The sequence below is a fragment of the Oncorhynchus tshawytscha genome, linkage group LG05 (assembly GCF_018296145.1).
Source record: "Oncorhynchus tshawytscha isolate Ot180627B linkage group LG05, Otsh_v2.0, whole genome shotgun sequence".
NCBI classification, from domain to species: Eukaryota; Metazoa; Chordata; class Actinopteri; order Salmoniformes; family Salmonidae; genus Oncorhynchus; species Oncorhynchus tshawytscha.
In genome coordinates, this window is record NC_056433.1 from 75,732,189 (window position 1) to 75,759,225 (window position 27,037).

Here is a 27,037-nt window from a genome sequence, read left to right on the forward strand (position 1 = left end):
TATTTAATGCGATGGGCCAAAAGGCCAATTATCACAGTCTCAGCCTGCTCCATACGCTCTGCCAGTCACATTGCATGCACAGACAGGCACAGACACACATACACCTCAGACCCCCACCTGAGCTCTTACTGCCTCAGGCACATCTTTGAGCCAACACCAGACAAGAATAACAAACAGGATGGGAGAGGAGAGGACAGACTCTAGACAATAGCAGCAGGTTGAATTGAACTTGATACTCACGTTAAGTGCTGCAAGCTAAGTGCCACTGACCCAGGAATGGAGGTGTCTGAGGAAGTGGCTGGGTGCTTTAGATCACATATTACATTATCCCAGGTCTCATCAACACGGCACAGGATGTCCCAACAGGTGGCTGGAGAGAAGTTCATTTAGCATATTAGCATCAACACAGGCACATACTCTGTCTGTTCGGTCACTGTAAACCCTAATATATATGAACTCACCAACCCCACGCAAAGCACACACACACACACACACACACACACACACACCTAGCTGAATAAACCCACAACTAATTAGGACAGTCATAGCAAGCCCTGGAACATATCCTGAAAAAGAAGCCCTAGAATCTGGCCAACGTCATTGCTTATCATCCATTCCCCCTCTTACTCACACTTAGGACCTCAGGTCTACCTGAGCTGAATCACCATGTCATTGGAGAAGAAAACATAACACCCTCTCACACCATTTTACCTCTGCACAGTTATTGTCAACGATTCATGAGACCGTTTTCAAAACGTCCCCTCTTTAAATGCCAGAGCCACCGGCTGTGGGTAGCGTCATCTAATATCCATCGATTAGCACACGTCAGAGGCTACCACCAAGCTATCGATCTCATGAATAAATCCTTCACCCTGAGCCTTTGCTTCCTGTTGTTAAAACACACATATTCACGGATGCACACACAGGCGCACACACAGATCTTTAGTTTGTGTTACCACCTCCCACTTCCACCGCCACCTCCAAACAGAGAAGAACACCACACTCAAGTGCACAGAGGCCATCTTATCACTCCAGTTAATTGGCCCCTATTCAATTGAATGAGCCTCAATGTTCTCTTCCTCAGTGCAGTTAAGTGGTCACAGGCTGTTTTATTACGCACCATTCAGAGAAATGAAAACACATTTATCCAGCTGTCCAAGGCCAGTATATACAAATTGTCTCAGAATAGGAGTGCTGATCTAGAATCAATTCCTTGCTCTTTTTCATTATGATTTAAAAGGTATTTGATCCTCAGTCAGCATCTTGCTTTGTGAATATGGTCCCAGGGCAGTAGTAAGACAGAACTCTCACCCAGTAAATATCATGCACAGGAGGTTGGTGGCACCTTAATTAGGGAGAACAGGCTGGTGGTAATGACTGGAGCAGAATCAATGGAGTGGTAAATACGTCAAACAAATTGTTTCCAGCCTTCTGTGATGTCATGTCAGTCAAACAGAGCAGGACGCTTACCTCTGCTGGGTTCAGTCTCCGGGTGAGGTCCTAGTGTGCTTGTGAAGTTCCTGAAGAGGCACTGAAGGGTGTGTGGGTGCCCCGTATCAGATGGTGCAGACCCCCTGTCTTCTTCCTCTCCTCCGTGGTGAAGTTGGGCTGGGGTTGAGGAACAGCAGAGCCCTGTCTGCCAGGGGAGGTCTAGAAGGTCTCCATGGGGGGATACTTCCACAGGCTCCACCAACACAGCACCTGAGGCAAAAACAGGAAGTAAACATGGTTGACAGGAAATTACATCAGACACTGGACAGAAGTTGTGGTTGGGGTATAATGATGCTGGTAATACCATAGTTGTGGGTTTGATTCTCAGCATGGTATTCAAAGACGACATTGATATGAATTCAATTAGTACATTAATTTCAGACCGAATTGTGAAGATTTCAAGAGATGTTCATGAAGTTGGTAAAAGTATTATAAAAAGGCTACAATATTGTTCAGAGACCTTTACTAGAATGAACTCTGGTAACCTCAGCCTATACCAGAGGACTTCTACCAGCTCAAGGATTCATACTGTACATGCTTCTTTGTCAACCAGGTAAAACAATGTGACTGACAAGACGATGGTTCATTCAACCTATTAGTCATCCATCCACCCTCCCAGTCTCCCCATAGCATGCTGGCTTGGGATAGATATTACAAAAGGGATGTCTGTTGTATACTGATTCCCAAAGACGGAGTGTTCTCAATTACACAAACACGCTTGCCCACATGCACAAACAAAGGATTGCTACTTTACCTGACAAAGATCCACTTCTAGGATCAATTTGTTGTCTAACTAGCCGAATTAAAAGGTATGTGGTGCAGCAATCATGTGTGCGGTTCCAATTTCATTTCTACTTTTCATGGGGGAAATATATTTGTGTGTGTCTATTTGGTTCAATATGGGCCATTTTTGTGGTCAGGAGACATTATGCCCTGATGAACGATCTATTCTGTGTTTCACTTGTGTGGTAGAAGGATTATTGCCAAACACATTGGATGATGTCCAACATTACAAAGACAGCTAACCACAGAGACCGGCATACTTCTATTTAGATCACTCAGTGTCACACCAATGAAATGCAACACTCAATGGTCCTTTTTATTTTGCCAATAATGGACTGTATTGTAAGTAGGGGCGTGATTGTACGGGAAGATGACCTTTGTTTCTGTATATATGCGTATGAGTGTCCTGTTCTGTACGTTCTGGCATGTGAAGGTTCCAGAAAATTGCTGCCGGATGTAATTACATGTGGCATTGCTGCTGAAATGTTTGCTATTCATTATTTTAGTCTAAAGGAAAGCTTTCCTGGGGAGAGTGAAGTTGTGTGACTACAGGCAGAGCCACATGGGAGGTAAATGTAGATGGATGCAGTGAGATAGAAGAATCTGAACTAACGGGAAAGGAACTCAACTCACTGTGGGAGATGATGAGAATATGCACCAGGAATGTCAACATTGCAGACAGGATCCTGCAGAGATAGAGAAAGAGAGGGAAGGAGGGAGAGAGTGAAAGAGGGAGCGAGAGAAAGGTACAGGTAGATGAAGAGAGAACCCGTAGAGCGCTAGAAACATAGATAAAGAGAGAGAGAAAGATATGTAAAACACATACAGTCTATGCAATCTTAACTCAATCCAACACTGAAAACTCATTTGACAGGAGAACAGAGGGTTTTACTGAACTTTGTCAGAGCCTTTAGTAATAGTCACCACACCATGACCACAGTATTCTGCTGTAATGGCCTGGGTGTTGTCTGCTCATCTGCAGGCACAGGCTTGACTGATCTCTACACCACAGAAACTTCCTCATGGAAGATTAGAATGGATGATGCTGTACTGTTTAACGAGCCTGCAGCTGTACGAAGGTTTGTCAGCTTCTGAATGTACAATTGCTGAGTCATTTTTCAAAAAGTACAATTCCCTTCCCCATTCACACTTAAATTTCCATTATGACTATAGCATTCATATCATAAACCACTATTTAGTCCAACCCCAACCCTCCTTTGACGACATAGGCAGTACAGTAAATAACATTAACACAGAATAAACACTAACCTACATTACATGCTGTATAAACATGGTGCCTGCCCGCGTTTTAAATCACACGTGCTAAAGTTCAATCCCATGCCACATTAATTCCATTTCATATTCAAGATCACCACCATCAATCATACTTACATTGTCTTCATGAGTGAGAGTTGGTGCACATGGCCTCTGAGTGAGATAACGCTCACTGGGGAGGGAACAGAGATAGAGAGAACCTTAGGGACCAGTTAGGAAGACAACACAACGATATACAATGTGTACAAAACATTATGAACACCTTCTCTTTCCATGAAAGACTGACCAGATGAAAGCTATGATCCCTTATTGATGTCCCTTGGTAAATCAGTGTAGACGAAGTGGAGGAGACATGTTAAAGAAGGATTTTTATGACAATTGATTACATTTTTTTTTTAAATTTATTTTACCTTTATTTAACTAGGCAAGTCAGTTAAGAACAAATTCTTATTTTCAATGATGGCCTAGGAACAGTGGGTTAACTGCCTGTTCAGGGCCAGAACAACAGATTTGTACCTTGTCAGCTTGGGGATTTGAACTTGCAATCTTTCAGTTACTAGTCCAACGCTCTAACCACTAGGCTACATGGATTCTGTATGTGTGCCATTCAGAGGGTGAATGGGCAAGACAAAAGATTTAATTGCCTTAGAACGGGGTATGGTAGTAGGTGCCAGGCACACCGGTTTGTGTCAAGAATGGCAATCCTGCTGAGTTTCACTGTCAACAGTTTCCAGTGTGCATCAAGAATGGTCCCACCACTCAAAGGACATACGGCCAATTTGAGACAACTGATGGAAGCATTGGAGTCAACATGGGCCAACATGCCTGTGGAACGCTTCGACACCTTGTAGAGTCCATGCGCCAACGAATTAAGGGCAAAGGGGGGCGGGGGGTGCTATCTAGAACCTAAAAAGATTATTCGGCTGTCCCCATAGGAGAATGTGCGTGGCCATGCAGTCGTGGGTGATCAGGGAGTACAGGAGAGGACTAAGCACACCCCCCTGTGGGGCCCTTATGTTGAGGGTCAGCGTGGCATAGGTGATGTTGCATACCCTCACCACCTGGGGTCAGCCCTTCAGGAAGTCCAGAATCCAGTTGCGGAGGGAGGTGTTCAGACCCAGAGTCCTAAGCCTAGTGACAAGCTTGGAGGGGACAATTGTGTTTAACGCTGAGCTGTAGTCAATGAACAGCATTTTCACACACAGTACCAGTCATAGGATGACACCTACTCATTCCAGGGTTTTTCTATATTTTTACTATTTTCTACAATTGTAGAATAGTGAAGACAACAAAACTATGAAAGACTTGAGATTCCGCAAAGTTGCCACCCTTTGCCTTAATGATAGCTTTGCACAATATTGCCATTCTGAGTAGGTGTGTCCAAACTTTTGACTGGTACTGTAAGTATTCTTCTTATCTAAGTGGGTGAGGGCAGTGTGGAAAGCAATTGAGATTGTGTCTTCTATGAATCTGTTGGGGTAGTATGGAAATTGGAGTGGGTTTAAGGTGTCTGGGATGGAGTTGATGTGTGCCATAACAAGCCTCTCAAAGTACTTCATGATTACATACAGTGGGGCAAAAAAGTATTTATAATAATAGTATGCTCAGAACGCGACCTGGAATACCGTCGGGCCCCACGGCCTTGCGGGTTTTGGCCTGATTAAAGACCTTTCTCACATCTGCCTCGGAGAGCGAGATCGCTCACCCTCTTGTTCGGTGACGGCCGTCAAACTCGGCATGATGATGATGTTGTTGTCATCAAAGGGGCATAAAATGCGGCTGGGTCCTTCTTCATAATCGGTAATGGTCTGTAGCCCCTGCCACATGCGGCAGGCGTCAGAGCCTGTGTAACATGATTCCACCTTATTCCTAGTGTCCTTTTGCTTGTTAACTCTGCTTGATAACTCTGCGGAGGTCGTTGCAGGAATTATTGTACTTATTCTTGTCCGCAACTGTAGTCTCAGGGTTGTATACGATAGGGCTTTTGATTGGGGAAGGAGCGAACTCTCACTGTGGGGACAATATCGCTGACGCATTTTCTAATGAAGCCGGTGACGGAGGTGTTTAGCTCGGACTCAGCGGACTCTCTAAACATATTCCAATCAGCGCTAGCAAAGCAGTCTTGTGGCATAATCTCGGATTCTCATTTCTCAACAGAGCAAGTCACGGGTACTTCCCGTTTGAGTTTATGCTTGTAAACAGCAAGCAGGAGTAGGGAGTCATGATCTGATTTGCCGATTGGCAGACGAGGGAGGGCCTTGTATGCTTGCAGGTAGAATAACAGTGGTCTAGGACTTTAAATCACCTCTAGTGGTGTTGGAGACGTGTTGATGATGTTTGGCATCACATGCCTTAGTTAGTAGAATTAAAATTGCCGGCGACCAGAAAAGTAGCCTCTGAATGTAGGTTCTTGCTCGTTTATTGCCTTGTACAGTTAAGTGCCAGTTCATTATTTTTCTTGTCCTGAGGTGGAAATTATACAACAGTCACGATAACGGCTGAAAACTCCCTTTTATCAGCTAACCACATCATATGTTACAGCAATGTTTCAGTCGATGACACAGTCGATGAAGAGGCACGCAACCATTGGTTGACGCATGCAACATCTGAGCAGGGGAAAGCCACCATTACCAGCATTCCTGGTTGTGACTATATGTTACACAGCTATGGACGGAAGTTACTTTTTGTAGCAGGTTAGGAGATCATTTTATCTAACCTTACCCTAATTCTCCTAACCTGCAACATTAAATTCTGTTAACACGCTGCGTAAGTTCTCCTAACCAGCTACGAAAAGTCCCTTCCATCCATAGACAAAACCAAAGGTCAGCTGTGTGCAGGTGCACCTAACAACCCTGGAAAACATGGGAGGGATAGGCAGATAAACACTTTTCTCAAATAGTGTAATGATTACCATTAATATAACTTTAAAATGATTCCTCAAAGGCAGTTAAAATAAAGGCAGCAATGTTACTAAACTCAGCAAAAAAAGAAACGCTCTCTCACTGTCAACTGCGTTTATTTTCAGTAAACTTAACATGTGTAAGTAACAACAGACACTGAACAAGTTCCACAGACATGTGACTATCAGAAATTGAATAATGTGTCCCTGAACAAAGGGGGGTCAAAATCAAAAGTAACAGTCAGTATCTGGTGTGGCCACCAGCTGCATTAAGTACTGCAGTGCATCGCCTCCTCATGGACTGCACCAGATTTGCCAGCTCTTGCTGTGAGATGTTACCCCACTCTTCCAACAAGGCACCTGCAAGTTCCCGGACATTTCTAGGGGGGGGGGTGGCCCTAGCCCTCGCCCTCCGATCCAACAGGTCCCATCCGGACTCTTTGCTGGCCATGGCAGAGCACTGACATTCCTGTCTTGCAGGAAATCACACACAGAACATGCAGTATGGCTGGTGGCATTGTCATGCTGGAGGGTCATGTCAGGATGAGCCTGCAGGAAGTGTACCACACGAGGGAGGAGGATGTCTTCCCTGTAACACACAGCGTTGAGATTGCCTGCAATGACAACAAGCACAGTCCGATGATGCTGTGACACACCACCCCAGACCATGACGGACCCTCCACCTCCAAATCAATCCCGCTCCAGAGTACAGGACTCGGTGTAATGCTCATTCCTTTGACAATAAACGCGAATCCGACCATCATCCCTGGTGAGACAAAACCGTGACTCATCAGTGAAGAGCACTTTTGCCAGTCCTGTCTGGTCCAACGACAGTGGGTTTGTGCCCATAGGCAACGTTGTTGTCAGTGATGTAAGGCAGGTCCTCACCAGACAACAGGCCTACAAGCCCTCAGTCCAGCCTCTATCAGCCTATTGCAGACAGTCTGAGCACTGATGGAGGGATTGTGTGTTCCTGGTGTAACTCAGGCAGTTGTTGCCATCCTGTACCTGTCCCGCAGGTGTGATTTTTTAATGTACCGATCCTGTGCAGGTGTTGTTACACATGGACTGCCACTGCGAGGACGATCAGCTGACCGTCCTGTCCTTCTGTAGCTCTGTCTTAGGCGTCTCACAGTGCGGACGTTGCAATTTATTGCCCTGGCCACATCTGCAGTCCTCATGCCTCCTCGCAGCATTCCTAAGGCACGTTCACGCAGATGAGCAGCGACCCTGGGCATCTTTCTTTTGGTGTTTTTCCAGAGTCAGTAGAAAGGCCTCTTTAGTGTCCTAAGTTTTCATAACTGTGCCTACCGTCTGTAAGCTGTTAGTGTCTTAACGACCATTCCATAGGTGCATGATGATTAATTGTTTATGGTTCATTGAACAAGCATGGGAAACTGTGTTTAAACCCTTTACAATGAAGATCTGTGAAGTTATTTGGATTTTTATGAATTATCTTTAAAAAGACATGGTCCTGAAAAAGGGACGTTTCTTTTTTTTCTGAGTTTATAAATGAGCTACAGTGGACATGTCTGAGCCATGAATATGTTCACGGCTCTGGGATTCTAACTAGCAACCTTTCGTTTACTGGCCCAATGCTCTAACCGCTAGGCTACCTGCTGCCCTATTTGACTCACTCAGTAATGAGAAAGTGTTTTTACCTAGTCTGGTGACTTGATACCCACACCAAACATCAATATCTTACCCTTTGCAAGCATTACTCCAAACAAATACAGATCAATGACTGCATCCATTAATTCATTGGTTCTCTTGTTCAAAACAATAACATCCCAGGTTACAATAAAGTACCATGGATGGACAGCTACTCAGCCAAGTGGCCACCTGCAGCTGAGAGACCTATTCCTAGACAATCCATAGGGATGAGTTAGGCCACTGAGCAATAACAACTGGACTAGGTGTTATTCAATGTGATATAACAACCTCTGTGTGTGTGTGTGTGTGTGTGTGTGTTATCAAACTGCCATCAATATAATGATGAGAAGGAAGCATTGGGCATGATCGGCCCTAAATGAAAAAAAAAAATGAAAAAAGTGTATCCTCTCCATCACAGCCCGTGCTGGTACACACATGCCTCATATTCATTAGGTCACATATCAAAACAAGTTGTACTCTGCCAATGACAATAACAACATATGGTGGTAGGCGTATCACAAATTTCAAATGACCAGAAAATAAATTAATGTTAATCACTAGTCAAATGGAAAACCATCAAGATTTGATAAACAAATGTGGTCCAGATTTGATAAAGCACCTAATGGGTATTTACATAGATCAGTGGCCAAATCAAATCGCTCATCTAATTTTGAGTACCACTTGAATTTCAGCAGGTTGACACATTGTCACGAGCAGAACTGAGCGACTTTCCCCTTAGATAGGCCAGCTGCAAATTAAAAATGTACTATATTGTAAAAATGTACGAATACAAAAAGGTGCTTCCTTTTCCTTCGGTCTTCCTTTAAGGTTAGGGTTAGGCATTTGGGTTATCAGTGTGGTTAGGGTTAGGTTTCTAATCCGATTGTATAACTTTGTGGCAGTCAGCTAGTGACCACCCACATGTCAGTTCAACATCTAGGTTTGATTTACATTTGGTTGAGTTGTCAACTAAAGTGAATTAAAAGCGAAATCAACTTCAAATTTTACCATGTCATTGGATTTAGATTAAAAGTCCCCTTTTAACCTACGAAATTCCCTTATGTTGATGCCTTCTTCAAATCCAACCATTTTCCCACGTTGATTCAACTCATGATATTTAATTGTTGTTGGTGAAATGACGTGGAAATGCAGAGCTGCCTTCAGAGCAAGATTCATGAGGAAAAACGCTAACCTGCTGAATTTCATCCATCGTCTGAGCATCAATGTAGATTAATTATCCTATAAAAAGATGTGAAGTCTGTTTTTGACACCCAAATCTCAGTCCTTCGATTGCATGCCTCTGGGAGTATTGCCTAACCTACTCTACGAAGCCACTGCCGCAATGTGAGTCACAGCGTTGAACCAGTTCCAAACTGGGCGCGCTGGGGCTTGCATCACCGGGAGGAAATCCTGGTTGATTTCTTTAGAGACGCAGTTGCACAGATTACTATAGAGGGCCTTCCAATACATTATTTATGCATGCCAGAATTGCTCAAATATGGCTATAAGAGTTTGTTTTCTCTTTTTTTTTTAAATCTTTTTTAACTTGCAATATTTAACTAAAAACAAATATATGCATATAAGCTATATAGCCTGGAAGAAAAAAATAACAAATAAGGCAAAAATATATATACACATTAGTTGTTTTTTCACTTAGAAAGAAAGACATGCAGCAAACATATCTGGCCAGGTGACACACAGACGCTGTGTCTGTATTTATACTGTATGTCGACTATGTGTGCCGTTTTAAAATGCATTTCGTTTTGTGCTTGAGCTGTTCTTGTTTATTAATGTTCTGTTTATTCAGGTTTTATGTGGACTCCAGGAATCCCCATAAAATACCACAAAAATTAGCCCCTTGAGTTATTACACATGGACTACAAATATTCTAGAATGTTGCACTTATCTTGAAAGCGCGTACTGCTCTAAATAGTAAGCTATAATTCAAACATTTAGAAGAGAACTTTAATTAACTGTGCCTTACTTGATCTTTTGGTTCCTCTCCAAGTCGCCGATTTCCCAGTAGCCGATAGTTACCAGTCAGTGAATTACTATGCAACAAATACCGAAGTTTTGAGGACCCAATAGTTTGCCTAATTCCTTCACAAATTCAGGTGCGGATCATAAGCTACTGTTGTAGACCATACTGTTATAGCAATGTCAGAATGCTGAAAAAGTTCCTTGTCGTTGAAGTCCAGTATGTTTCCCAGCGCTGTCTCTTCTCCCCCACATGTAGCTAACTGAACCGCGCTCTCACTAGCGGTCCTCTAGGTTTGGAGAAGGGAGTGGCGTAGGTTATGCATGAGACAATGTCGTCACGGGAACTACCGCCTACCAAATAATAACACTTTTCTAATAACCATTAAAAGCACAATTATAATAAAAATGTCTCCAACACAATATAACATGGTTGATAATGCACAATTAAATATGCACTATGCATAAATCGCTCTGCCATTTCCTGGTTGCAAAAATGTTGCTTAAATTTCAGTTTATGTGACAAAACAAGCAAGTATAGTGTAGATAATCATTGTACCATCTAAACCACTGTCAAATATATGTTCCACAACACAAAATATTGTATTTTCAGCTTGTTTGAAGCTGGTGTACAAAAAGTAAAAGACACAAAAATGAAATGGGAAGCATAGAAATAGCTACATAGTGCATATCCACCAGATCTATATTTCACATTCCTATGTACATTTGATTGATCACCCAAAAAGTTATATATTGCAGCTTTAATTAGTAATTAGTCTAATAAAAAGTATTTATTAATTGTCTTTAGTCCCAGAGGCATTAATAATAACATCTTTATAATGGGAAAATTATCATGACATTGCTTTGGAGGACAATGTGAAATTATTAAAGTTGAAAAAAGGAGTGAACTCATAGTCGACATACAGTATAAATACAGACACAGCTGTATGTGTGTCACCTGGCCAGATATGTTTGCTGCATGTTTTTCTTTAAGTGAAAAAACAACTAATGTGTATATATATATTTGCCTTATTTGTTATTTTTTTCATCCAAGCTGTATAGCTTATTTGCATATACAGTGGGGCAAAAAAGTATTTAGTCAGCCACCAATTGTGCAAGTTCTCCCACTTAAAAACATCAGAGAGGCCTGTAATTTTCATCATAGGTACACTTCAACTATGACAGACGAAATGAGAAGAAATAAAATCCAGAAAATCACATTGTAGGATTTTTTATGAATTTATTTGCAAATTATGGTGGAAAATAAGTATTTGGTCACCTACAAACAAGCAAGATTTCTGGCTCTCACAGACCTGTAACTTATTATTTAAGAAGCTCCTCTGTCCTCCACTCATTACCTGTATTAATGGCACCTGTTTGAACTTGTTATCAGTATAAAAGACACCTATCCACAACCTCAAACAGTCACACTCCAAACTCCACTATGGCCAAGACCAAAGAGCTGTCAAAGGACACCAGAAACAAAATTGTAGACCTGCACCAGGCTGGGAAGACTACATCTGCAATAGGTAAGCAGCTTGGTTTGAAGAAATCAACTGTGGAAGCAATTATTAGGAAATGGAAGACATACAAGGCCAATGATAATCTCCCTCGATCTGGGGCTCCACGCAAGATCTCACCCCGTGGGTTCAAAATGATCACAAGAACGGTGAGCAAAAATCCCAGAACCACATGGGGGGACCTGGTGAATCACCTGCAGAGAACTGGGACCAAAGTAACAAAGCCTACCATCAGTAACACACTACGCCGCCAGGGACTTAAATCCTGCAGTGCCAGACGTGTCCCCCTGCTTAAGCCAGTACATGTCCAGGCCCGTCTGAAGTTTGCTAGTGAGCATTTGGATGATCCAGAATAAGATTGGGAGAATGTCATATGGTCAGATGAAACCAAAATATAACTTTTTGGTAAAAACTCAACTCGTCGTGTTTGGAGGACAAAGAATGCTGAGTTGCATCCAAAGAACACCATACCTACTGTGAAGCATGGGGGTGGAAACATCATGCTTTGGGCTGTTTTTCTGCAAAGGGACCAGGACGACTGATCCGTGTAAAGGAAAGAATGAATGGGGCCATGTATCGTGAGATTTTGAGTGAAAACCTCCTTCCATCAGCAAGGGCATTGAAGATGAAACATGGCTGGGTCTTTCAGCATGACAATGATCCCAAACACACTGCCCGGGTAACGAAGGAGTGGCTTCGTAAGAAGCATTTCAAGGTCCTGGAGTGGCCTAGCCAGTCTCCAGATCTCAACCCCATAGAAAATCTTTGGAGGGAGTTGAAAGTCTGTGTTGCCCAGCAACAGCCCCAAAACATCACTGCTCTAGAGGAGATCTGCATGGAGGAATGGGCCAAAATACCAGCAACAGTGTGTGAAAACCTTGTGAAGACTTACAGAAAATGTTTGACCTCTGTAATTGCCAACAAAGGGTACATAACAAATTATTGAGAGAACTTTTGTTATTGACCAAATACTTATTTTCCACCATCATTTGCAAATAAATTCATTAAAAATCCTACAATCTGATTTTCTGGATTTTTATTTCAAATTTTTTCTGTCATAGTTGAAGTGTACCCATGATGAAAATTACAGGACTCTCATCTTTTTAAGTGGGAGAACTTGCACAATTGGTGGCTGACTAAATACTTTTTTGCCCCACTGTATTTGTTTTTGGTTAAAGATGGCAAGTAAAATATTTTTAAAAAGAGAAAACAAACTCTTATAGCCATATTTGAGCAATTCTGGCATGCATAAATCATGTATTGGAAGGCCCTCTAGAGTAATCTGTGCAACTGCGTCTCTAAAGAAATCAACCAGGATTTCCTCCCGGTGATGCAAGCCCCAGCGTGCCCAGTTTGGAACTGGTTCAACGCTGTGACTCACATTGCGTCGGTGGCTTCGTAGAGTAGGTTGTTAGGCAATACTCCCAGAGGCATGCAATCGAAGGACTGAGATTTGGGTGTCAAAAACAGACTTGGTCTGGGATAATTACTCTCTAATTCCCTGGGTGATTCCCTGGGTGATTGCTAAATACTGCACCATTTAAACACCCCAATCCCCCCCAAAACACATGTAAATATTGGACTATAAATTGTGCCTTCCTGTATTATACTTGTGCTAAAATGTTTATTCTACTGAGCCATTTACTTTATGTTGGTATTCTTATCTTTTATTTCGTATTGTTGTTGCATTGTGGAGAAGGAACCTGTAAGTAAGCATTTTGTTGGACAGTGTATACCATGTGTATCCTGTACCTACGACTAAAACTTAAAACTCGATTCTTTATGAGAGGCACACAGCCAAAGCAGAGGTGGGTAACTGTTCTTAGCAGGTTGTTTGTTCCCTGACAGAGATGACAGTCTGATTCATCAGTGAAACACAGTTTGACACCTGGAGCATGTCCTTGTCTAACTGTGGACTGTTTTGCATGTAAAGGAAACAAAACCTCTTTTCACCAAAACCTACCTTTTTTCCTTCTATTATAGTAAGCAGATGTGTTTATTTTGTCAAGTTTGACTTGGGAACATAATTTAAAATGAAATCAACTTGTATGTCACATGCGCCAAATGCAACAGGTAGACCTTACAGTGAAATGCTGATTTACAAGTCCTAACCAACAATGCAGCTTAAAAAAAATAAAGTAATAAATAGATACCTCACAAGTCCTCACCTGGCAGCTTCATTAAATAGTACCCGCAAAACACCAGTCTCAGTGTCAACAGTGAAGAGGCGACTCCGGGATGCTGGCCTTCTAGGCAGAGTTCCTCTGTCCAGTGTCTGTGTTCTTTTGCCCATCTTAATATTTTCTTCCTTTGCAACTCCGGCCAGCATCCCAGAGTCGCCTCTTGTACTCTTGCTCTTGTACATCACAGAGTCGCCTCTTGTACTCTTGCTTTTGTACATCCCAGAGTCGCCTCTTGAACTTGTACTCTTGCTCAGTTGTGCACCGGGGCCTCCCATTCCTCTTTCTATTCTGGTTAGAGCCATTTTACGCTGTTCTGTGAAGGGAGTAGTACACAGCGTTGTACGAGATCTTCAGTTTCTTGGCAATTTCTCGCATGGAATAGCCTTCATTTCTCAGAACAAGAATAGACTGACGAGTTTCAGAAGAAAATGATTTGTTTCTGGCCATTTTGAGCCTGTAATCGTACCCACAAATGCTGATGCTCCATATACTCAACTAGTCTAAAGAAGGGCAGTTTTATTGCTTTTGGGGGTGGGGGTGTGTGTGCAGGCATGCTTGTGTGATGAGATGGAAAGCCCTGTGAGTATAGGATGCGTCAAATGTAGAGGCACCCTATTATCGTTTTATGTAGGCTATATTTTGTGGGTTGCATTGATTGGTCTTCCCTGTCAGTCCTGTCTAGTCCTATCCTCCATATGGTGTGCTGGATTGCAGCTGTGATACATTTCTGCAGCTATCTCCACAGCCTGCAGTGTGTGGGTGTAAATAGGCCATCAAGGGCAGGAAGATACCAAAGTCAGACAAAGCCTGCAAATCCTATACTACCCTATATTCACACCACAACTCTGCACTGAGATCACAGAGACATTAACTGATGTGGGGATTGCCTTCCAGAAAGCATTAAGATCATTTTTAGCCCATGTTACAATGAATCGTTATATTCATAGTATAGTTCACTCAGTGGGCTTCACACAATCACAATGGGTCATGGTTGGCTTTGACAAAGAACATGTGTGAGACAGTACAGTAGGCTACATTACAGTAAACTAGAAAGGACACCAGACTTACACATGCATTCAAGGGGGTGACATCATTCTCCTTACACCAGGTATCAACCCACTCCTTGTAAGAATGACATCCTCAGATGATGTCATGCTCCCAGGAAAGTGGTCACATGGTGCACTGCACACTGATGAATAATTAATAAACGGATTCCATCATTTGACGTACTGAGCAGAAAGAACAGTAGCCGAGCCATCGCCTATATACAGGAACATACACAGAGAAACACATACATTGTGGATAGGTACCTGTAGTCTAGAGTGGCTTAATAGGATTGCAAGGGGTGGGGGGGTAATATGAAAAGAATATGAAATAATATGAATACTAGGCGGCAGGGAATCCTTGCTACCAGTAGAAATATTTAATGACGTTGTTGCATGTGATACGAGCCACATTCATATGACTCTGGCTACGAAGGCTATTGCGCTTTGAAACGCCATCTAATTAATCGACTGTTGGCTATTGTTTAGCAAATTAATATGCTCATGTCAAATTCATTTATCTAGATAGCAGTGACTGTGTCGTCTCTTATCTTGAGTAGTGAATAGCCATAGCTACGGAGTGAAGTAGAATTTTCCTGAGGAAGAATATTATTATTTTATAAGGTGCGAGGAACAACAGAAGATTTACTATCTACGTCACAGGCAAGCCTAGCTGGCATTCTGAAGTTTGTCCACCGTTAAATCCACAAAGCGGGCTGTAACTCTTTAAATTGATTGTCCTACTGATGAGATCGATGATGGCCAACAAAAGCTGGCCGAGCATCCTTTCATGAGACTATGAATTCTGTCCTGGCAGTCAGTATGGCTTCGCTTACCATCGTCTCCCAACAACATGATCTCACATCTCACTGCTATATTTCACCAATGTTTATCCAAAAGACACAATCGTCAAACGGCAAAGCTGTAGTCAAAGGTGCTATACAACCGTGAAATGTGAGATTAGTTTCTGGCCACCTGCGATGCCTCCTCTCGACAGCACCGCTTGAAGTCCACAGAGGACAGGTCATATCCTAGATTTGGCTTTTTTTTATTTTGTAAATAAAGTGATCCTCTTCTGAAGGTTCTGACAGCTCTTGGCCTTGCCAAGACACTCAGCCAATTAACCTCTGCTGACATGTCCAAAATCAGACAGAAGAAAATTCTGATGTCTGACAAAGCCATGCTGCAAAATCTCACATTTTAATGTCACAACTTGCCATTTGCACCACTTGGACAAACGTCAAGAGTCGACACGAGTTTGTGAGGTCTTGTTGCAATAGAATAGACCATGTTATGGCAGGTGACAAATCTGACTGGGATAGCCTTTTCACCTTTGATGCCCCCAAAGAGCGGTGCTCACTATAAAACTGATTTTACGGAGGTAGGATAGCAGAAGCTTGCAGAGTATTAGCACTGAAGCATGGTACTGTACAAGAGTGCAATTCAGGCCCAGTGGAGCTTGAAGGCTGAAGGCCAAGCTAAGTGTCTCCCACCTCTATTAACAAAAGGTTAGGTTATACCTTAGCGCTTTGTAACTTATTTTCCTTTAAAACTGTATAATGAAAGGAAATATAATTTGTTCAGCTTTTTCCTGTAAATAACAGGGTTGGTATTAATAGTGTCTGTATATTTACATGTTTGTGGAAGGTCTGTGTTAGGCATCCTCCTCAGTCTACAGTGTTTCCACTGGACCCTTGCCCAGGGCCCCTGCTATGAATAACCCTGTGTCCCATAGCTGCAAGAGTTTCATTTCCCAGGCAAAGTGGACATGCCATCCATAAGGACAACTCAGGACATCTTCCAGAAGTTTGCACACATTCAGTACAGTACACTCCCCTTCATGGATTCAAATGAAGAATAAAGGAACAATGTAAGGAATTTGTTGGAAACTTCCACCAGCCATACACCAATGCAATGGTTTTAAATGCAAGAGGGAGAGTGAATGAGGCCACACTTCTGGAAAAAGGGTAGAGAATTGGAATGCAGCTGAGTTGGCCTTGCAGAGGGGATCAGATGATATTTGTTCCTTCAGTTCAGTCTGGGACATACAGTAAAGATCTAGTTATTAATTTATGACTTATTCACTGATTTGCATAAAGTAACACCTCCATGGAAATATAAATTGCTGCTTACCGATAGAAGTGCTCCCCCAAATTAAACGTGTGTGTGTCACGGATCCCTCCGGAACTGTGTCATTGCTCACACCTGGTCCCCATTCCCACTGATTGTATTTGTCGAAATGTGCCCTTTGTTTCTCCATTGGGCTGTCAATTATTGTTACAGTCTGTTGGTCGTGTGAGTACCTGTGCTATGTTGTTTTGGCTTTCGTGCCACGTGTATTGTGCAGATGATTACAGGTCTCGTCCCGTGTGATAATCATTGTGCGCTTGTGTTATTTATTCGAGGTACTCCTCGCTCTTTTCTTTGGGTTTCAACCCTGTTTTGTATACGTGTTTGTTTGGTCTTCGTACCCGTGCCTTTACATGGCACGCTGTAACTTGGTTATAATGCTAATTTTAAAAATACTAATTCCTGCGCCTGTCTCCCGAATCATTCATACCAACGTTACAGCTAGTGTGTGTGTGTGTGCTTCTATGTTTTCATCCATCATGCAGGACAGAGGGGTACTCAACCAATCAGATGAGAGAGTGTGATGATGCGTACGCCGGCTTACGGTTTGTGGGAAACAACCAATCAGATGAAGGAGCGTGATGACTCATATGCTGACTGGCTTGCAGGGGCAGATGAAAGACATGTATTTCTTTCATCTAGTGATCATCAATGACTTGGCTATTTATTAGATATAGTAAAACCAACTGTTATAAATGCAAAGTGTTCATCGGATGTCTTATTACAACTCAGCTTGTAAGCTTATCATAGTGACTTGTCTAGCCAAAATAGGTTTACTCCAGTATCTGCATTGTTTTTAAAAGGGCATGTACACAAACAAATGGACACATCTTGAGTTTAGATGTATCTATTTTTTATCCACAAGTAAAACATACAGTTTCACAGACGTTTCAATTTTTTAATTGGCTTATTTTTTACTGATTTAAGATGAAAATTACATAGTAATTTATTTATGTGCAAAATAAAGTACTATTGTAAGTGCCTAACTTAACATAGCCTTGCAGAATTTCACCACCCTAACCCCACTTTTTTTTGTTAACAGATATTTTGTTCCATATACATTATTCATACAGTACATGTTCCTTTAATCACAGTTTTACATGATAGGAATCAGTGGAGGCTCCTTAGAGGAAGAAAGGGGAAGACCATCCTCAGTGAATAAAAAAAAAGAAGTAAATTGTGAAACATTAAAAGTGATCCTTTTAAGAAAAAACAATACTAAATATATTCATGTGACCAAATAATTTATTAAAACACAGGTCTAAACGAAGGTCTACAGTAGCCTCAACAGCAATCTGTAGGTTAGCACCATGGGTACATTGACTTAAATACAAAATCTAGGAGGCTCATGGTTCTCACTCCCATAGACGTACACAGTAATTATGACAGCTTTCGAAGGACATCCTCCAACCTACCAGAGCTCATGCAGAATGAACTGACATGTTGTCCACCCAATCAAAGGATCAGAGAATGAATCTAGTACTGAAATCATAACCTACAGCTATCTAGCAATGCAGTGCATAAAATGAGTAGTTGACCTACAGAGAGAAAGACAAGTTTAAAAGTTAACAAAATAATTTCTTCAAAAATTAAGGAGAAGCATGAGAGAGAGCGAGAGCTATCTATATTTCAATGTATTGTTTTCACTTTCACTTAGCTCGTGAATGCAGCTAACTAGTTTAGCCTACTCAAACACCCAGCTCAACCAGAGGGATGCTAAGTTAGCTAGCTGGCTATCCAACACTTGAACTCTTCCAAGTCAAGGTGAGCTTTTGGTTTTATTAATTTATTGTCACCGGGGACCTTTGGAGAAACTGCTAAATTGCTTGCTGACTGTACACTGCACTGCATGATTGTAGTGAGTTTACTAACGTGTTGGTTCTAGTAGCTATTTTGATTATGGCGTTAGCTAATATAGTGACAATGATGTAGGCTGTGTGTAGAGGTTAGTGGTTATGATATGAAGGTTTGGCTAGTAAAGCTTTTCACCTGGTCACAGACAGCTGATGTGTTGGGCACCCTTCACTTATTGTGCACAAGGGAAAAGGTGACGGGGAGATCGCGTAGATGCGAGAAGAAATGATACAACAAAGTGATCATGCTGTTTGTATGTGGCTGCTATGAAAGTGAACTCTGTTTGCGTGTGATCAGAGGTGTATTCATTCTGCCAATTCTGTTGAAAAACATAAGCAAACAGAATGAAACGGGGATAAACATACCTGAATTTGTCCAATAGAAACTCTTTCGCAACTGCTGGACTAATCATTACTCCATGGATCAGCTAGATGCAGGCAACAGTGTGCAAGGCAGTATTGAATGTGTCACTGTCTATCACCTTGATTACTCCAATTTCTCTCAACCTGTGCACCTACATTGTAAACTTTGATTCATAGACTAGGTTGTAGCAAGTCTATGGGATCTTTAGTGACCACAGAGTTAGGGCGCCCCTTCAAAGACCCATTTTCAATATGAGGAACATTCCATTGTTAGTTATTAATTGGACATTTTTAAATGAAATTTAAGTTGTGATCTGTCTTTGATTATACTGCTTTCTTGTTCATTTCAGGAGCATGTTTCTCTTTGTCTGTCTTTCCCCCTGGTCTCATTCATACGTCTTTGTGCCACCCAATTTGAAACGGAACACCATTGACTCTGAGACTTTTACTCTCCCAACTGAGTTTTTTCCCTGCCAAAGGATGTGCACATATTGAAGCTCAAGAATACAATATATTACTATTATAATAACGTTTCTATCTGTCCCGGGATCCTGCCAGATTCCGTATAGGGGGAGAGACGTGAAAGCCCAGCTAGCCCAGCTATCTGTTCCAGGATCCTGCCAGATTCCGTATAGGGGGAGAGACCTGAAAGCCCAGCTAGCCCTGCTATCTGTTCCAGGATCCTGCCAGATTCCGTATAGGGGAGAGACCTGAAAGCCCAGCTAGCCCTGCTATCTGTTCCAGGATCCTGCCAGATTCTGTATAGGGGAGAGACCTGAAAGCCCAGCTAGCCCTGCTATCTGTTCCAGGATCCTGCCAGATTCCGTATAGGGGGAGAGACGTGAAAGCCCAGCTAGCCTAGCTATCTGTTCCAGGATCCTGCCAGATTCCGTATAGGGGAGAGACCTGAAAGCCCAGCTAGCCCTGCTATCTGTTCCAGGATCCTGCCAGATTCCGTATAGGGGAGAGACCTGAAAGCCCAGCTAGCCCTGCTATCTGTTCCAGGATCCTGCCAGATTCCGTATAGGGGAGAGACCTGAAAGCCCAGCTAGCCCTGCTATCTGTTCCAGGATCCTGCCAGATTCCGTATAGGGGAGAGACCTGAAAGCCCAGCTAGCCCTGCTATCTGTTCCAGGATCCTGCCAGATTCCGTATAGGGGAGAGACCTGAAAGCCCAGCTAGCCCTGCTATCTGTTCCAGGATCCTGCCAGATTCCGTATAGGGGAGAGACCTGAAAGCCCAGCTAGCCCTGCTATCTGTTCCAGGATCCTGCCAGATTCCGTATAGGGGGAGAGACCTGAAAGCCCAGCTAGCCCAGCTATCTGTTCCAGGATCCTGCCAGATTCCGTATAGGGGAGAGACCTGAAAGCCCAGCTAGCCCAGCTATCTGTTCCAGGAACCTGCCAGATTCCGTATAGGGGAGAGACCTGAAAGCCCAGCTAGCCCTGCTATCTGTTCCAGGATCCTGCCAGATTCCGTACAGGGGAGAGACCTGAAAGCCCAGCTAGCCTAGCTATCTGTTCCAGGATCCTGCCAGATTCCGTACAGGGGGAGAGACCTGAAAGCCCAGCTAGCCCTGCTATCTGTTCCAGGATCCTGCCAGATTCCGTACAGGGGGAGAGACCTGAAAGCCCAGCTAGCCCTGCTATCTGTTCCAGGATCCTGCCAGATTCCGTATAGGGGGAGAGACCTGAAAGCCCAGCTAGCCTAGCTATCTGTTCCAGGATCCTGCCAGATTCCGTATAGGGGGAGAGACATGAAAGCCCAGCTAGCCCAGCTGGCTCAGCGTCTCAAATGGAGGCCACTATTGAACATTTCCAGCATTGCAGGAGCTGTGTTTACTTTGCTTTGTTCCGGGACAATGAAGACTGCGCTGACTTTCAATGTAGCAACTGTTTGTTTGTGGAGGACTACAGGAGCGAAGAAGCTACTCTTAGCAAGCAAGTAGCAAACCTACATAAGCTACTGCTGTATCCACGCACACCTACTTTTTATTTTTCTACCACCCCAGTAGCCGGACGCCGCTCTGATCTGGTGGAAGTTAAGCCGTCGTGTCGGCTCTCTACAGCTGACTGGCCGGTGCTCGTCAGGGTTCCATCCCCCATGGAGGTACGCCGTGGAAGTCGAAGGCGGCGTCCTCTGGCAACAGGGGTCTTCATGGAGATGTTGAGCCCGGAACTGACACAGACCAGAAACAGCTTTGACGCCCTGGCCAATCAAGATCGGAACCGGAGGTACCTGCATCTTCGTCCTCGGTTCGGTCTCCCTCTCCTGTGGCTTCTACTTCGGGTTCAGATCCTCGGAGCTCCCAGCCTCACCAGACCATGAGGCTGCCTGAGAGACTGGCCCATTCAACATCACCAGCTGTCTTCATAGGCAGCTCTATGGTGAGAAACATCTCGGTCCCCAAGGCAAGAACCTTGTGCTACCCAGGAGCACGAGTACAGAACATAACAAGGCTGCTTCTGACTGTTCTACCACAGATGCCGGGAGCTGACACTGTCATAGTCCATGTGGGGTCAAACAACATCAGGAGGGCTAGCTCAGAATATTTGAAAATACATTTTAAAATAACTGATTTTAGCATTAAAAGACTCCAAAAAACAGCCAATAATTTCAGATCTAGGACCATCGTTGGGCCGCGGGTGTGAAAGATTCAGCAGACTGCTGGAATTACACATCTGGCTAAAAGACTACTGTAGCTCTGCTGGAGTCACTGTTATTGATAACTTTGACACCTTCTGGAACAGAAGATACTCTACAGGAGTCCATCCAAATCATCTTGGCTCCTGGACTCTGTCCTCGCATTTCAAGGCTCCATTGAAACAATGACTGGTAAATGATTCAAGACCAGCTCAGTTAAATCCCTACCATTGTGACAATGAGTCTTCATAATGCTCCATCAAATGTACATAATTGGCAAACACAATGTAAGTAATTTAATTTATGTACCCCTAATTGCACCGAATACATCTGTTTATCCTACAGGTATGCCCCTTGCTCCTGTCAATTTTTAGTAACGACATGCCACTGACTTTGAGTAAAGCCAGAGTGTCTATGTATGCAGATGACTCAACACCATACATGTCAGCTACTACAGCGAATGAAATGACTGCAACACTCAACAAAGAGTTGCAGTTAGTTTCAGAGTGGGTGGCAAGGAATAAGTTATCCCTAAATATTTCTAAAACTAAAAGCATTGTATTTGGAACAAAACACTCACTAAACCCTAAACCTCAACTAAATCAATTAGTTGAGAGTACGAAAAGTTTGCTACTAGTTATCTGGAAAAATAATAAATCATGTGGAAATTGAGCAAGTTGAGATGACTAAACTGCTTGAAGTAACCCTAGATTGTAAACTGTCATGGTCAAAACATTACGATGCAGTTTTAGATAAGATGGGGAGAAGTCTATCTATAATAAAGCAAAACCTTATGGAACAGCGGGGACTGTGAAGCAACACAAACATATACACACACACACACGATAACATATGCACTATACATACACATGGATTTAGTACTGTAAATATGCGGTAGTGGTGGAGTAGGGTCCTGAGGGCACACAGTGTGTTGTGAAATCTGTGAATGTATTGTAATGTTTTAGGTCTACAAATTGTATAGACTGCCTTAATTTTGCTGGACCCCAGGAAGAGTAACTGCTGCTTTGGCAGCAGCTAATGGGGATCCATAATAACTACAATACAATCCCTTATGCTAGCTAGCTAGCTCATTTTAGTTGAGAGTAGCAAAAGTTTGCTACTAGTTATCTGGGGAAAAAAATACAGCTCACCCTTATGCCCAAAACTTTGGAATTTTCTCTGTAGCTAGGTTTCCGTCCAAATCCCGACAGATTTAATGCGAATATTAAAAAATCCGGTGGTGTATTTTGACTTGTTAAAGAAAAAAAAATCAATTGGTGATGCCGTAGTGCACACCAAATGTACTTTTTGTCTTATTAAGTTCTCATGTTCCGAATATAAAAATCTAAAATTCAATATGTTTCTATCTCATCGTCAATTGAATGTGTTAAATAGCAAATGTGCCTACTCTGGTCTTGTAATGTGTGCTCTGGCCAACAGTTTGCATATAAAGTGCGGGTAGGCTAGTCTACATGATGAGATTATTATGGATAAGAGCCAGAATATTTTTATTTGTCAAACGGCAGTCAAGCAACAATCATCATGTCACCAGAATAAGACGCTCAATATTTCTTGGAATGGAACATCAAGATCACAGTGCACTTTCAAAACCCTGTGAAGTTAATCATAATTTATTTCATCTGTGGCCTTTTAAACTGTATGGTTTCCTGGGTCATAGTGGGAGGACCACACAACATGTCATTGCACGTCTCCAAGTTTACTTCGATATGATGGTTGTTATATCAATGTTTGTGAATAAAGGCACTTTCAACGCCTTTTCTCGCATAATACATTTTACAGACACAAAAAGATCACATCATGTCAAACGAACAAGTAATCTGTTAGTATTTGTAAAATTGTACTGAAACTTCCTGTTTCCATCACAGCTGTCATGATTTTTTAAATCGGACGGATCGCGCACGGCACAACAAGCAAAGCTAGTAAAGTTAACAGTCAATACCAAACTTTGGGAAACTGCCATGCTGCAAATGTACAATACATACAATGGGCATTGCTCAACTAATGTTATACACTAGTCAATCTGGCTTGCTTAGCAATGTAGCTAACATTATGCATAGATTCAGTACACTCCTTCCTCTGTCAATGCAATTTTTATAATGCATTATAATCCACATTTGCTCTGACTGATTAATACAATATAAAGTTACTTTTCATTGTATTCGCGAAAACCTGAAGACGCCATTAAGTCAAAAGTAGCCAGGGGGTCAACAACACCAACATCATTGGCAATGCTTGCTTGGGCGACCTTTGCGCAGTAAAAAGAAAACACCATGCTTGCTATCTTGATTAGCTGTGGGACTGTTTTCAACTCAACTGTTTTAGATGTTTAAGATAAATAAATGTTTCTATCAGTACTGAGTGAATGAACGATAACAAAAGCTTCCTGTCATCACCAGACTGTCCATTTAAATAAAGTGTCAAGATAATGCGTTGATGACAAGGTTCGTAACGTAAGCGTTAACATCATCGTCATGGGATCTGAAGGGTTACCACAGCCGCAAATAAACAAATTGGCTGTATCGTAAGAATTAATTAATCGTTTTACAGCTTTTTGGTCTTCATTTAAGGTTAGGGTTAGGCATAAGTTTAGCAGTGTGGTAAAGATTAGGGTTGAGGTTAGGGTTAGGTTCAAAATCCTATTTTAAGTAGAGAAATTGCACCCCCAGTCCTGACACACACCGGCCCGCACACTCACAGTGTAGTTATTTTCAGTTATTAGGTGGCTCTTTAAAGAGTATTTTTTGAGTGGCAATGGACAGGGATTGTTGTTTGCTCAAGCATCTTCACTTCCGGTGAAACTGGAGGGCACGCAATTCAAATAAATAATCATAAACATTATGGATTTTAAACATTTAGGTACATATAAGTATCTTATATCGGCTGAAAGACTAAATTCTGGTTAATCTAAATGCACTGTCCGATTTACATTAGCTATTACAGCGAAAACATGCCATGCAATTGTTTGAGGATGGCGCCCCACATCAAAATATTTTTCCACCCGCACAGGTTTCATACATTCACATAACGATTAAATATTCACTTACTTTACGAAAATCTTCATTTGATTTGTCATCCAAAGGGTCCCAGGTATAACATGTAGTGTCGTTTTGTTAGATAAAATCCTTCTTAATATTCCAAATAGTCTGGTTAGTTGGTGCCATCGATATGAGTAATCCACTCGTTCAACTTGCAGAGAAAGGAATCCGAAAATCTACCCCTAAACTTTGTTTCAACAAGTCAAAATACATTTCTATTTACTCCTCAGATACCCTCAAATGTAATCAAACTATAATATTTCTTACGGAAAGAAGTATGTTCAATAGGAAACCGATTTCAGCAGGCGTGTAATGTCTTCATGGCGCGTGCAAACACAAATTTCCAAGACTGTGTCCTTCTACTAAAACTGATATTTCTTATTCATTTTTGAAGTTATAAGCCTGAAACCTCGAACATAGACTGCTGACACCCTGTGAAAGCCATAGGAATTGCATCCAGGGAGCTAATGTTCAATATGACCTTTCTCTTGCATTTCTAAGAGGATGGTCTGTAAAAAAATGAATTCTGGTTGGTTTTCTTTGGATTTTCTCCTACCATATCTATTGTGTTATATTCTCCTATATTATTACATTATTTTAACATTTCTGCAAACTTCAAAGTGTTTTCTTTCCAGTGGTACCAGTCAAAATAAATTGGAAATAAATGTATTATCTGAGTTTTTGGGGGCGAAGGACACTGTCTACCTGTATCTTAGCTACTGAAGCTACTGGTGTCGCTCCCGCCTCCCAACGGCTGTGCACGGGTCTTCCTAACTAACACACAGTGTCCTTCCCTAATGCCTACCAAACACCTGCCCTCGCCGTCGTTAACAGAACTGCGGGAAAACAGTGCCCTACAGGCGGGGGCGAAGAACACTGTCTACCGGTGTCCTAGCTATCGTTAGCTAGCTATCTACAATACCAGTCAAAAGTTTGGACACACCTACTCATTCAAGGGTTTTTCTTTATTTGTACTGTTTTCTAGATTGTAGAATGATAGTGAAGACATCAAAACTATGAAATAACACATTTGGAATCATGTAATAACCAAAAGCAAATCAAAATATATTGTAGATACTTCAAAGTAGCCACCCTTTGCCTTGATGACAGCTTTGCACACTCTTGACATTCTCTCAAACAGCTTCACCTAGAATGCTTTTCCAACAGTCTTGAAGGAGTTCCCACATATGCTGAGCACTTGTTGGCTGCTTTTCCTTCACTCTGCGGTCAAACTCATCCCAAACCATCTCAATTGGGTTGAGGTCGGGTGATTGTTGATGCAAGGTCATCTGATGCAGCACTCCATCACTCCCCTTCTTGGTCAAATATGTCTTACACAGCCTAGAGGTGTGTTGGATTATTTTCCTGTTGAAAAACAAATGATAGTCCCACTAAGCGCAAACCAGATGGGATGGTGTATTGATGCCGAATACTGTGGTAGCCATGCTGGTTATGTGTGCCTTGAATTCTAAATAAATCACAGACAGTGTCACCAGGAAAGTACCCCCACACATCACACCTCCTCCTCCATGCTTCATGGTGGGAACCACACATGCCGAAATCATCCGTTCACCTACTCTGCGTCTCACAAAGACATGGCGGTTGGAAACAAAAATCTCAAATTTGGTCTCATCAGACCAAAGGACAGATTTGCACCAGTCTAATTTCCATTGATTGTGTTTCTTGGCCCAGCAAGTCTCTTCTTAATATTGGTGTCCTTTAGTAGTGGTTTCTTTGCAGCAAATCGACCATGAAGGCCTGATTCATGCAGTCACCTCTGAACAGTTGATGTTGAGATGTGTATGTTACTTGAACTCTATAAAGCATTTATTTGGGCTGCAATCTGAGGTGCAGTTAACTCTAATGAACTCGAGGTAACTCTGGGCCTTCCTTTCCTGTGGAGGTCCTCATGAGAGCCAGGTAACTCTAATAAACTTATCCTCTGCAACAGAGGTAACTCTGGGCCTTCCTTTCCTGTGGCGGTTCTCATGAGAGACAGTTAACTCTAATGAACTCTAGGTAACTCTGGGCCTTCCTTTCCTGTGGCGGTCCTCATGACAGCCAGTTTCATCATAGCGCTTGATGGTTTTTGCGACTGCACTTGAAGAAACTTTCAAAGTTCTTGGAATTTTCCGCATTAAGACCTTCATGTCTCAATGTAATGATGG

At 42.4% G+C, this 27,037-nt stretch overlaps 1 protein-coding gene across 4 annotated transcripts in view; it reads right to left on the minus strand.

Annotated features, from left to right (window-relative positions):
• Nucleotides 1–17,119, minus strand: part of lepr (leptin receptor) — a 55,422-nt gene extending 38,303 nt beyond the window's left edge. The window contains exons 1-5 of one of the 4 annotated variants that reach the window (XM_024403080.2): nt 16,958–17,119; nt 3,667–3,721; nt 2,908–3,053; nt 1,471–1,701; nt 241–370 (exon numbers count right to left, since the gene is read on the minus strand). In XM_024403080.2, coding sequence (XP_024258848.1) covers nt 241–370; nt 1,471–1,701; nt 2,908–3,053; nt 3,667–3,721; nt 16,958–17,084 — 689 coding nt within the window. In that variant the 5' untranslated portion in view covers nt 17,085–17,119. Of the gene's footprint in view, nt 1–240; nt 371–1,470; nt 1,702–2,907; nt 3,054–3,666; nt 3,722–10,085; nt 10,362–16,957 lie in introns of those variants that run through there. The other 3 variants (XM_024403081.2, XM_024403083.2, XM_024403082.2) reach the window with 3 other exon arrangements.
• Nucleotides 17,120–27,037: the final 9,918 nt, after the last annotated feature.